The 13,264-nt window shown below is 43.1% G+C and overlaps 2 protein-coding genes across 2 annotated transcripts in view; both read left to right on the top strand.

Annotated features, from left to right (window-relative positions):
- Window positions 1-13,264, top strand: part of ankrd26 (ankyrin repeat domain containing 26) — a 70,818-nt gene that overhangs the window by 2,706 nt on the left and 54,848 nt on the right. The window contains exons 2-8 of the mRNA XM_080737285.1: window positions 290-481; window positions 2,211-2,358; window positions 4,067-4,181; window positions 5,560-5,733; window positions 7,199-7,305; window positions 8,049-8,186; window positions 10,471-10,607. Coding sequence (XP_080593411.1) covers window positions 415-481; window positions 2,211-2,358; window positions 4,067-4,181; window positions 5,560-5,733; window positions 7,199-7,305; window positions 8,049-8,186; window positions 10,471-10,607 — 886 coding nt within the window. The 5' untranslated portion in view covers window positions 290-414. The remainder of the gene's footprint in view (window positions 1-289; window positions 482-2,210; window positions 2,359-4,066; window positions 4,182-5,559; window positions 5,734-7,198; window positions 7,306-8,048; window positions 8,187-10,470; window positions 10,608-13,264) is intronic.
- Window positions 9,537-10,085, top strand: LOC308293589 (ADP-ribose glycohydrolase OARD1-like; the record flags this gene model as incomplete). Its single annotated transcript, XM_080736177.1, has 1 exon — window positions 9,537-10,085. The coding sequence occupies one exon, from the start codon at window positions 9,537-9,539 to the stop codon at window positions 10,083-10,085; it is 549 nt and encodes a 182-aa protein (XP_080592303.1).

Raw genomic sequence — 13,264 nt, 5'->3', positions numbered from 1 at the left:
CATAAAGAATAAATTTCTCTCTCTCTCTCCTGGTTGGATGAAAGTGGTATCCAGACCTGAAAATAGAGACAAGGGACTCAGGGAGATCCACTGTTACCGAACAAACACCCTATAGTAACAATTGATATCAGAGAATAGAACTATTGAACGCTTATAAAAAAAATATGTATAAAAAATATATCACAGCAGCCTATAACAATACATCCCATTTTGATGTCTAAGCAGCATGCTCTCAAACGCCGGGTGTTACCCAGTTGGCTAATCAGCTTTGCAACGTCTTTATTTTTAGAGATGGGAGAGACTAGAGCGAGATGCCTGTGGTGATCCTCCTCCAGCCCAGTGGAAGGAAGGTGGTGACAGGGGCCAGGCAAGGCGATGTGGCCGCGTAGGCTGTCAGCCGCACCGCCGTAGACCATGAAGAAGATATTCAGCTTCACCAAGAAGAGCAAGTTCTCCTCGTCTTCCTCCTCGCTCAATCAAGGTTATTAGAGTTGTTTTTGCATGTTTCATTATTCATTTTATTTTTCTATTCAACATGTTGTGAGCTTGTAGACAGGGGTGTCGCACCAAATTCTGGGCCCTGGGTACAAGGATTCACAGCGGGCCCCCCATGAATCTTCTTCATAGGGGGAGGCTGTTTAACCCATTGAGACTGGGAACGCAAAACGCATTATTATGTATTATTTTGTGCTTTAACCATTGAAAAATAGCAGATATGCAAACTCACAGTGTGGCACCGAGTGCCACGCTGCGAGCTTGTAGATCTGCTATTTTTGAGAAATCGTGAAAATTTGTGCAGGTCTTTGAATATTTCAAATCCAAATCCTTTCAAAGGTTTTTTGAAAAACCTATGTTTCTATATCAGTAGTGCTCAAACTTTTCATGTGAAGGACCCCCAAAATCATGTATTTGGCCACGGACCCCCATCTCAAAATATTTAGTTCCAGGGACCCCCCAGAAGCAAAATGTGAGTTACAAATGTTTGCTTAAAAATACCTATATTCAAAGATTTGCACAAACTTTCACGACTTTTCAAAAATAGCAGATCTACAAGCTCGTATATTGTATTTCTGCAATTTTTCAATAGCTAAAGTATAAAATAATTAAGGCCCCCCCACCTATGGGCCCTAGTAACTCAGTCCCACCTTTCCTCCCCTTTTGATGCCCCTGTTTGTAGATCTGCTATTTTGTCTTTTATTTTGCTAGTCTTATGTATGGAATGCTGACAAAGAGGCCTGGGCCAGTCCGGGTGCCTAGGCTCTAAAGTAGCCTTACAGTGTAAAGTTTTGCAAACACACTATACAGTTTAATTATTTTTAACTGTATTCTTTTCTTTTTTTTTGTCCAGGTTACATTTTTATTGTGTTAACTGAAATGTTTTTGTCAACCCTAGTGTTTATATTTGAGTTCTAGTTAACTATTCTAACCCAGTGGTCCCCAAACGTTTTAGCTCAAGACCCAAAAGAGAAATTACACGTTTGCCCGGGTCTCAACCTAGTGAAAATAGCCGATCTACAAGCTCACAACGCGTTGCTTGTAGATCGGCTATTTTCACGACTTCTTAAACATTAGTTTTCTAATTTATGGCATTTCTTAGATTTTTCTTTTATTTACACATGAAATGTATATTATTGTATAAAATCATTGCATTTTTCTTTTAAATGTTTTGAAATAATAATAATTAAAAACAAAATGTAGGGAAAAAAAAGAAAAAAGGAAGGGACCCCTCAAATGGGCCCTAACCCAGTGTTTGGGAACCAGTGTTCCAACCCTGTGTTTCTCAACCACTGTGCCTGGGGACCTTTGGTGTGTCCCTGAGAAGGGTCAAGTGTGCCCCTGAAACTGCTTGGAAGCCAGTATTGTATTTATCATTTTAAAAATGATTTAAACTAGTGAAAACAGACGATCTACAAGCACACAACGCCTCGCGGGGCAAGGCGTTGTGTGCTTGTAGATCTGCTGTTTTCGCTACTGTTGTGCGACAGCCTTGTATGATGAAGCAGGGCTTTACTTCGCGAAGAAACTTACACATTTGAAACTTGGAGCTACAAGGTTTCTTCCCGACAGTGACGATATTTACACCCCTGTATTATGTTGGTGTGCCCATGGATTCTTGGGACATGAAAAGTGTGCCCATGGAGAAAAAAGTTTGAGAAACACTGTTCTAACCCTTCCCCCTTCAACGCCCCCCTCCCCCTCCCCCCCACCAGACAGTGGGAGTGTGCATTCTGCACATGGCTACGAGCTGAAGGACAAGGACCTGGGCAAGCTTCACAAAGCTGCCTCAGTGGGCGATGTGTCCAAGCTCAAGCAGCTGGTCAAGAAGAACGATGTCAACCAGCCAGACAAGGAGAACAGGTGAGCAGCCGTGCTGGAAGAAACACGCTATGCCAGAGATCTTCAACAGGGGGTCCGGGACCCCTAGGGGTTCCTCAGAGTTACTACAAGGGGGCCGCCAAATCTTTGTGTGATAGGATCATGGTTTTTTACATTAACCACTTGAACCCTAGCATCCCTATTCTGAGTGGAACGTTAGCTAAAAATAGCAGATCTACAAGCTTACAATGCCTCACACTGCGAGGCGTTGTAAGCTTGTAGTTTGGCTATTTTTGGCAAAGAAGTTTGTAGAGGGAAAAGAAGAGCAGACTAAGTATTTGACGGTTCAAGTGGTTAAATGTCTGATTAATCCAACATGATGACAGTGCTGTCAAACAAGTCTAAGCTGTCTAAGAAATCTGTCTAAGAAAGCTGCAACACAATTTTATACAATATGTTGTGGGGTCCATGCTTCATCTCTCTCTCAGCTAAAGAGACCTTGACCTGAAAACGTTGAATGCCTGCGCTATGCTATGTTTCAATTTAAGCTGTTCTATGTGACTTTCCTGTTCGACCCCAAATTTGAATCCGGGTCACGAGTGCTGAAATTTGAACCACTGAGTTAATAGAGCCTGCTTGCTTGCTTTCTTTCTTGCTCAGGGGAGAAATACAATTTTGACCTTCAGGTAGGCAATACCACTCGTCAACCTGTCGAGTCAAACCTAGACGACACAGGATCAAAATGTCTCGATAGAAGAGCAGGGAGACCGAATACAACCACCGCAAATAGAAACACTCCGTTACAAGTAAAAGGCCTGTACTCAGAATGTTACTTGAGTATGAGTACAAAAGCATAGACCTTTCGCTAAGCCGTCGTGCCAGCTTAGTAACCCTTGCCAGCTTTTCCAGCTTAGCAACCTTTGCTAAGCTGGCATCTGGTTGGACAAGCCGTGGGCACATATCATTGGAGTCAATGTAATCTAGGTAGTGTTTGTACAGAAGATGATTAGCAGCATTAATAACAAGATTAATTAAGATCAATACTGTAATAACTATGGTGAAACGGTGGTGCTGGGGGACCTGGCACGGTGACAGGGGTGTCACAGGGGGGGGGGGGGAAGTGGGACTGAGTTAATACTAGGGCCCAAGGTGGAGGAGGGGCCTTAATTATTGTATACTTAGCTATTGAAGAATAGCAGATATATACAAGCTCACGTTTATATTTTTGATTGCTAGTGTGTATGTGTGATGGATACGGTCAGTGGTCAGTGTCTTACAAATGGAATCTTGGGGTAGGATTTTGTCCACAATTCCATGCTGTATTGATGTTGGCACCGTAGGAGAGAGAACAGGCAAACGTTGACCAAAATAATAATTCTTTTACATGTTCTAATTGTGTATACTTTAGGTAAATTAAGAGATGCAGATTTTTTAACAATAATTTAACTCTTGAGAGCGTAAAATGAAACCAAATGGACCCTTCCATACTCTCAAGAGTTAATGGTCCATTTGGTTACCAACTCCATCATTTAGCTGGGGACCACCTGGAACCGCTTCAAGGACTGGTGGTCCCTGGACCACTGGTTGAAATGCACTGATATAAAGCTTATAACCTTTTAACAAAAGGCTTTTTCTTTTGACCAAAAAATATAACTCACATGCTCCTTTCTAACCAGTTCCATGTTTTGCACAGAGACGTCTCAGTGTGTGAAGGTTTGCATGTAAAACATCCCCCTTTTCTCTGTTACAGGACAGCTCTTCATATTGCCTGTGCCAATGGCCATGTGGAGGTGGTTCACTTTCTGGTTGAAGGCAAAGCCAAGCTTAACCTATGTGACAGTCAAAACAGATCCGCCTTGATGAAGGTAATCCCTATGGATCTTTCCCACCATGAGAACCAAGACAAGTGAACCGCAATATGCCATGCACTGCCATCTAATGTATTTCACAGGATCCCATGAATTTGTTTCTCTGCGCTATATGGCCTCGGTTACAGATGAGGTTTCTCAGAAAGCAATTTGGGCCCCGCTCAGGAAGCGAGGAAGGTAGTACGAACCCTGAGATCTTGGAACCCAGAACATAGAACTTCAAAATAAAAATAAAAAAGCTAAAACGGCTGATGTAACATCTCAGTGTGTTGCAAGAGCTTGTTTCACTTCACACTAGGGGCTCTATTTGATTGTCTTACCAGGTCTTATGCCTTAACTTAAGACCTGGAGGCCACTCAAAACAGCCAAACAGCATTTGCCACCACTCCATGTCTTAAATTAAGGCATAAGAGCTGGTACCCGCTGGGCAAGTACAGGTCATTTTCTACTTGCCCAAAGGTCATGCCCACTTGCCCGAAAAGTAAATCGTCCATTACAAAATTTGAATTATTGTCCAATTTAACACTTTAAAAATGTCACACCTCATTTCTTATCCTAATTTTTTATCCTATGACTATGGTTTCACACCTATTTTATATTTTTAAGTGTAGCAGTGAAAACAGCACATAATAGGTAAACAGTGCTTTTATTTTACATTCCACAGACAAGAAGCTTTGGCCACGTTCAGGTGTTTAGACAGATATCTCGTGCTGTGTTTATAGGCTGTTGCTTCCCCTTTCAAACTAGCACTTGCCCGGTCGGGCAACCTGAAAGCAAACTCTACCTGCCCGAAAGTTTTATTTACCTGCCCGGGGAAGGCGGGCAAGCCTTATGCTGCGTTCAGATGGGCTCAGGCAAGCGGTAGACGGCAAACCGGAAGTCATTTTAGTGGACGGGAGTAGAACGGCAAACGGTACAGTAGTCCGGCAGTCGAAACCGGTGACGGTAAACGGCAGACGTTCTGTTCAAAGTTAAATTAATTCATCTTTTTACCGTGGTACAGGACGGAATCTGGAACCGGATGTTACGTAGCTCCATCTCACGGGACAAATTCGAGCAGAGCGCCAACATACACAGAACACACATCAGCCAGCAGTAGCAGAGAGAGCAGCATGGAGCCACCTCAACCACCGCAGCGCGCGTTTTCATTTTGCGCGAGCGCTTTAAATAATTAATTAATGTTGCCATACCGTTCCGTCGGGCATATTTTGTTCTACCTTGCCGTACCGTCCAGCAGGTGGTGCCGTTTGCCGTCTACCGCTTGCCTGAGCCCATCTGAACGCAGCATTAGTGTCAACGCCTGCTCCTCCCAGAATAGGAATGCTGGGGGTTCAAGTGGTAAAGTGTTTTTTTCTTTTCTTGTCCACCGTGGCAGGCGGTGCAGTGCCAGCATGAGCGCTGCGTGAGCATTCTGCTGGAGAACCACGCGGACCCCAACCTGGCGGACGCCAACGGGGACACGGCCCTGCACATGGCTGCAGCCGTCCCTTCCATCTCCTCCGCTGCACTGCTGCTGGAGCACAGGGCTGGCATAGACACCCAGAACAAGGTGACTAGCACCAGTGGTTCTCACACTTTTCCATGTCCAAGAGAACAATGTTTAAACCCATTTTGAACGGGTACACATTATTGTGTATCATTATTTTGTGCTTTAACTATTGAAAAACAGCAGATATACAATACTATATACAGATATACTTGTAGATCTGCTATTTTTGAAAAATTGTGAGAATTTGAATTTTGACCCGATTCTATAAGTGTCTTTTGAATCCTTCTAAGGTTTTTTGAAAAACCTATGTTTCTATGTCAGCAATCTGGCCAGCCATCGTCAAAGAAAAGGTCCTTTTCACTTCACCAGGAGCTCAGTTAGTCTGTTCTTGAGAGACTACTATGTCAGTGGTTCTCAAATGTTTTCATGTCAAGGACCCCCAAACTGATATTTATTTGGCCACGGACCCCCCATCTCAAAATATCTAGTTCCAGGGACCCCCCCACCCAGAAGCATTTGAGTTACAAACGTTATACATACAGGTATATATTCAAAGATTTGCACACATTTTCACAACTTTTTCAAAAATAGCTGATCTACCGTACAAGCTCGCAGCGCGGCACTCGGTGCCGCGCTGTGAGCTTGTAGATCTACTATTTTTCAGTAGTTTAAGCATTCAATAAAAAATGGATGGATCCAATGTTGATCTCTGACTTTATGTGAGTATTGGAATCGGTCAAGCTAGCAATAGAATACATAACACAGAAGCATCTTCCATGAACCCTAAAGCTAGGGTATTTTTGGGAATTGGTATTCCGGTCTGAAAATGCATTTCTTTTGTTTAATAAAGAGCTGGAGAGACATGGAGACTTACTGAACAAACACTATAAGAATGAGTGCTATCAGAATATAGAGCTATTTGACACTTATTTTAACCAAAGTATATCACTTGCCCTCGGATATTTCATCAAAGCTAGTGTGTTGGGGGCTCCTTTCACATTGTTTCACAAATCACAGATCGGGCCTAACAAAACATTTTAGTGGTGAGATTAGTTTTTTCTTTAAAGAGGTGGTGCCATGATCCCCCCCCCCCCCTCTAAAACATGATTATCAGGTATTATGATTATACTAGGAGGAAGATATTTTCCAAAAAAGTATACAGAAAGAGTTAAAATTGGGTTTTTATGTGGCCACACCCCCAGTTCATCAAGTATGCATGGATGTCATGGTGGGTGATGACCCAGCTGAAGTTAGCCACACCCCACAGTGTTGGGTGAATGGTAATTAGGGGAGGAGTTGATTCTGTGATGTAATAAGTATGTGTGTTTTTTTAACTGACACTTTTGACCGCAAGGTGGCAGCCTCCAAGAGAAAACAAACAAATACCAAGAGAGTACATAATTGCTCATAAAAACCACACCAGGGGGTCTAATGAAGTACTTTCAACCTCCTAGACACATGAAAAACAGAAAAAGTACAAAATTATGGCACCACCTCTTTAATCCGTGTGATGTTGTGCTTCCAGGAGGGTGCCAGCCCGCTGACCACGGCGGTTCGTAAGAGTCACGTGGAGATGGCCGAGTTTCTCCTGAAGGACGGTGCCGACGTCAACGTTAAGGACCAGGATCAAAGGTCACTAGTACTACAACCAGGGGTGTCACAATAGGGGGGTGGGGCTAAGGTGGAGGGGCCTGGGAATGCTTTAACTATTGATAAATGACTCATAAATAGCACGTGTGATTTTCTCGTACATTAACGCCATTCTTGGTCATGCTACAGTGTCGCACAAAAGGGATCTCAATTTTTTTATTTGAATCCCAAAAAGTAACAGATTTGGACGTATGAGGTTTTCAACCGACAGACGATTTGTAACACACAGGCCTGTCACCGTTATTACATAATAGCCTGATCACATTTTATTTGACATAAATCACAATTGTTTTGCATTATCTTCAGAATCATTTCCATTTATCTGCATGAAGTAAAGAATAGTGGAAATGGCTGATTTAAAAGCATCGTAATTCGTTGAATTGTAGATTGCCTATTTTTGAAAGTCTAAAATAATTTAATACTGTATGGCCTGTTTTGTCCATGGTACATTATTGATCTTGTTCAATGGTGCCGGTCATTTCTTTGTATATTTCAGTTATTTTGTCATAATCTGCCCGTGCATTTTCTGCGTGAAAGGCAAACAGAAATCAACAAATGTAATTAATATGTTCCTATGTACACATATTTACAACAATGAATCGCCAATGAATATTTCATGATCGTGACGGCTCCTGGCAAAAGATGTATAACGCCGCTCATTCTTGCCGAAATACCTGGGCACTGACACCGTGTAAAAACTCCTGTCATTGTCACTCTACCCAAAGGACGCCGTTGATGCTGGCTGCTGGGAACGGACACACGTGCATGGTGCGACTGCTGCTGCAGTTTGACGCAGACATCACGCTGCAGGACGCCAGCAGCTGCACCGCAGACAGCCACGCAGTGAGGAACCAGCACCATGCGTAAGCTCTTTCACTTTGACTTTTTATGCAAATACATTTTGGATTCTGGACTTGTAAGACTGATATGTTTTCTGGCCAAGGACCCATAAGTTAGGAGAGAGATGAAGCAGGGGCCCCACAACATTTTCAGAGATTCCATATAGTTTCCATATAGTTCATTCATTTGACAGCACAATCATCATTGTATTTTGGATTCATATCATATTGTCTTATATTTAACCACTTGAACCGTCAATACTTAATAAAGTTGACCTTTCACTCTGTACGTGATCTGCTCTTTTTCCCCTCTACAAAACCTCTGCCGAAAATAACCGATCTACATGCTCACAACACCTCGCAGCGCAAGGCGTTGTGAGCTTGTAGATCTGCTATTTTTGGCTAAAGTTCTCAGAATATGGACGCTAGGGTTCAAGTGGTTTATATCAAATGGTTTCTATCACACAAAGATTTGGAGGAACCCCTGTAGTGACTCTTGAGGACCCCCTAGGGGTCCAGGACCCCCTGTTGAAGACCCTTGACTTAAGTAAAACATTTGAGTGCTTTTAACACCACTGCCGGCTTCTAACTCAACTCACTCACACACACACACACACACACACTTGTCTCACGTTTAGCTCTGGCCCCAAAAAATGAACGCTCATGGGTACGAAAATGTGCTGTTTTGTTTGGGTTTTGCTATATGCCAGTGTAATTTCAAGGACCCCCAAACTCACATGTATTTATCTGTTATTTTTGAACTGCAAAAGCAAAAAATAGGGTTAAGCAGTTAAACTGATTATGATGTTTAACACATTTATTGGGGATCCCCTGGAACCCCCTTCCATCCAGTGAGAATAGTAAGTCCTTCTTCACATTCAAACAACCGGTTTGGAATACATGCTCAGAAATTAATGATGGAACTTTTGTTTTTTATAATCTTACTAACATTGTTTATAATGTCACAATATAAAATGGACCATATCTGACTGTAGTGTCGGACCATGTATCCATGCACCACCAGAGTTCTATGGGTTGGTCTTTCAGTGCTCTGCTCTTATGGTTCCTCTTGTAAGGTGGTGAAGGCTTGCTGGTTGTTTCTCTTGTAGGCTATGAATGTTTGTGGAAGCTCGCTTGGCATCACTGCTTTTTCGCACTCTGTGCGGGCAGACGCTCACATCATCACCGTGCTGTCACTGTGATGTCAGTCACGCCCAAAAATGGAGCTCTGTCATTCTTGCCCATATAAGTAAACATTACTCCATGGGTAGCCTCACAACCACTCCAGCATTCTTAGTGACAACAACTTTGGTTAGGTGTCTCTCTTCAGTCCCATTGTTTTCCCTAACTGTTTCGTCCCTATCAAAAGCCGTCATGGAAAGTACACTAAACAAGTCTGCAGCAGAAGGAGGCGACGGTGGCGGCTGGAGCCTGACCCTCGTGACCGATGATCTGTTCAACTGTCCCGAGGACGAGTCTCTGGCCCACTGCATCAGCGAGGACTGCCGCATGGGCAAGGGCATCGCCGTGCCCTTCAAGAAGAAGTTCGGCGGCGTGGACGAGCTGCTGGGACAGGGGAAGGTCCCGGGACAGTGCGCCGTGCTGAGGAGAGGCGGACGCTTTGTCTACTACCTGATCACGAAGGAGAGGGTCAATGACAAGCCCACCCACGACAGCCTCCGGCGGAGCCTGGAGGACATGAGGGCGCACTGCGTGAAGAACGGCGTGAGCAGCGTGTCGATGCCGCGGATCGGCTGCGGCCTCGATCTGCTGAAGTGGAAAGACGTCAGTGAGATATTGAAGCAGGTCTTCCAACACACAGGCATCTCAATCACCGTCTACAGCCTAGAACCGGATAAGAAGGGCGCGGGGAAGCCGCAGCGGGGCCCGAGACGTCAATTCAACCCCGCGGGACGGGGTTGACTCCTCGTGTGCCAAAATACAATCGTGCAACATATCCACCACTCCTGAGTACCGACATCAGCTGGGGGTAGTAGTGATTCTCAACCCTGTTCAAGGACCTCCAGTTTGATATGCAATTAGGCCACAGCCCCCTCAGTGTTAAATGAAACTCTGAGAGTGTACAAATGGAAATTTAACCCATTTACACCTGAGGCCGATTTTATCATTCAATTCAATAAGAAACTTCCTGTTGCAATTGGGTTTTATCAGATACCGGTTCTAAACTGGTATTGTTTAAACTTATTTTTTTTTGGCCAAGGCAAATTTGAACATGGCCCGTATTACCGTGGGACGGGGACGCTCAGGCGGTTATTTTAGTGTTCATATTGTGCCTCTTCTGTCTCAGGTGTTCCCTCCTCATCATAGAGCATGGCACCAAGAAGAACATCATGCTGTCCCCGTCTCATCAGCTCCCCGGCAAGAGCCCCCTGCGTGGAGGTGAAGCAGCCTTCTCTCTGGGAGGGCCGGCCACTGACAAAGACGGTAGGGAAATACCTTTCAATTCCATTCTAGAGGTGCAACAGTTAATTGAACTAGAGATACTGTTCCTACGAAACAGTGTGGGCTCGCTTGTAAAAAAAAAAAATGTTTTAAAAACAATTCTCCCTCCAATTGTCCCATCGACATAACACCACTCCCAGATTTTCCACACCTCAATTACACCTCATTGGCTAAGGGCCCTGCCTTTATACTGTCTACGACGGAACTCAAATACAATCATGCCACCTCATTGGCTAGTGGCTCTGCCTTTCTACTGTCTGCGGCGGAAATATGCGGCGGAACTCACTCTATAAATAATGAGGATAACATAGTGTTCTCGCCTTCGGCGAGCCCACAACTAATCCATTATTAAAAGATCACACCCAATGTGAAGTGAGCAGTGCTATTTATGAGCGTCCCGCGAAGCTTGGCCAATGTGACCCTCAACTCTCAACTCAACTTTATTTATATAGCACATTTCACATGACAAGTCAACCCAAAGTGCTGTACAATTTAAAAAGAGCAAACAATGCAATAAGAACAAAACAATAGCACACAATGAAATATTTACAAAACAGACAAACATTGGCACCAATGAGGGAAATCAGGTGTCGCTAAAAGCCAGATGTCGCTAAAAGCCAGGGAGAAGAAATACAGACCCTGGTCGTACAAGATGCTTTGTGCCAAGATGTAGGCCAGATGTAGGCCATGCTTCATAGCCCGGACAAAGCCAGATGTTGGAGCTTAGCTCCTTCCAGGAGCATTGTGCTGAACTATGGCTGGCTTTTGAGCCTTTTCTACACACACTCAAAAACATGACCGCTGTGTCATTATTGGCAATTTTTTTTTTTTTTTTTTTTTTTAAGAATTTCAATTGTGTGATAAAATAACATAACATATATATATATATTTTTAATTTAGCAATAGAAGTGCTTTGTGGTTGTGTTGTGTGTCAGACTTGGTTGGTATGGGATGTTCATCATTGTCTCTGACTGTGTCGTTTATCCCTCATGCGTTGCCACTTCACTGGATCCAGGGCATGGATCAAATCAAGCAGTTAGAGGTATTACTACTGTGCGTGGCTCAGTGCTTCCCAGTGTTGCCAGATTGGAAATGTTGAATTATTGTACCGGCGGCTTAAAATTATCGTATTTGAATGAAAACTATCATACACAGCCAAAAAAAAAGAGATCCCATGTGTAAAATGTGTAATTTCACCAAAAAATTAATATATAGTGTAAGAAATAATCTTGTTTGAGACTCCTACGTGACAGAGATATTGACATTATGCTGCGTGGAAGCCAACAACTCCCTGGACTTTAATGTTTTTAGTGTTTTTAATGCCTCCAAGTACAGATCTAGAGTCAGATTTACTGATTTACTTTTGTGATTTTTGTGAAATTATCGTACCTTTGGGCATTTTTGGAGTTATTGATCATAAAGAGGGTAAAATGATCGTACATCGTGCATCTGGCAACACCGGTACTTCCCAACCTTCTCTGGATCAGGACCCACCTTGAAAGTCTTTGAAAAAAGCGTTCGTGGCCCACTCATCTGATCACTTAAAGCAGTGGTTCTCAACCTTTTCAGGCCGTGACCCCCAAAATAATCATATTTTAACTGGGGACCCCCCACCCTGACGAGCACTTTGTATAACACGGTTCTATTGTGAAAATAGCCGATCTACATGCTCACAACGCCTCGCAACGCGAGGCGTTGTGAGCATGTAGATCTGCTATTTTCACAATTCTGCCTCTAATATTTGACAATTTGACCAATGTTTAATTCGTCATTTTAGAGGTATTAAAAAGTCCTTAAATTATCACTTTAGAAATGTGCATATACCCTCCATACATTGTTTACAGTTGAGTGAGAAAACAATGTTGCACATTAAGTTAATCATCTGGGGACCCCCCAAAATAATTTGGGGACCCCCCTGGGGGTCCCGACCCACAGGTTGAGAACCACTGACTTAAAGGGATAGTTCACTCCCAAAATAACTTTATTTTCTAATTTTTATCGATTACTCCCATGGAGACTTGAATTTGTGGATATTTTTTTCGTTTTTTTCACATTCCTAAGCCAATAATTTGATGACCAGCAGTAGTTCCCTATGGAGACGCTGGAGTCTCCTTTGTGAGGGAACCACAGTCGGTCATCAAGTTATTGGCTTAGGAATGCGACAAAAACTAAATCCTTGAATTCAATAATGAATTACTTTAAGCGCTTTACAATTGTTCATGCATTCATACATTGGGAGTACATCAAGTCTCCAATCTCACGGGGTGAGTAATCGATAGGAAAAATAAGTTATTTTGGGGGTGAACTACTCTTAACATAATGTGGTCAAATGGTTGGGCTGTGTGCTTTTAAAGAGTGTGTATATACATTCTCTTTTTACAGTCATTGTTTAGTGGACCACAATGGGGTTTTTGTGTTATCCTTTTAGCATAACCATTGACTGCACTATGCTGTTAACAATCTTTTTAATAAGGTATTCAATCAATCAATCAATCAATATACTATTAATGTTATATTATCTTGGTGTTCAGACAATTATTTGGTGGCCATACTTGCAATATCCCACGGCCCACCGTTGGTCCCCGGCCCACTGGTTGGGAACAGCTGGTTTAGAGCTAATAGTTGTATTTTTATGAGTG

The sequence above is a fragment of the Nannobrachium achirus genome (assembly GCF_963921795.1).
Source record: "Nannobrachium achirus genome assembly, chromosome: 11".
NCBI lineage: Eukaryota > Metazoa > Chordata > Actinopteri > Myctophiformes > Myctophidae > Nannobrachium > Nannobrachium achirus.
This window is presented reverse-complemented; position numbering and strand designations above follow the sequence as displayed.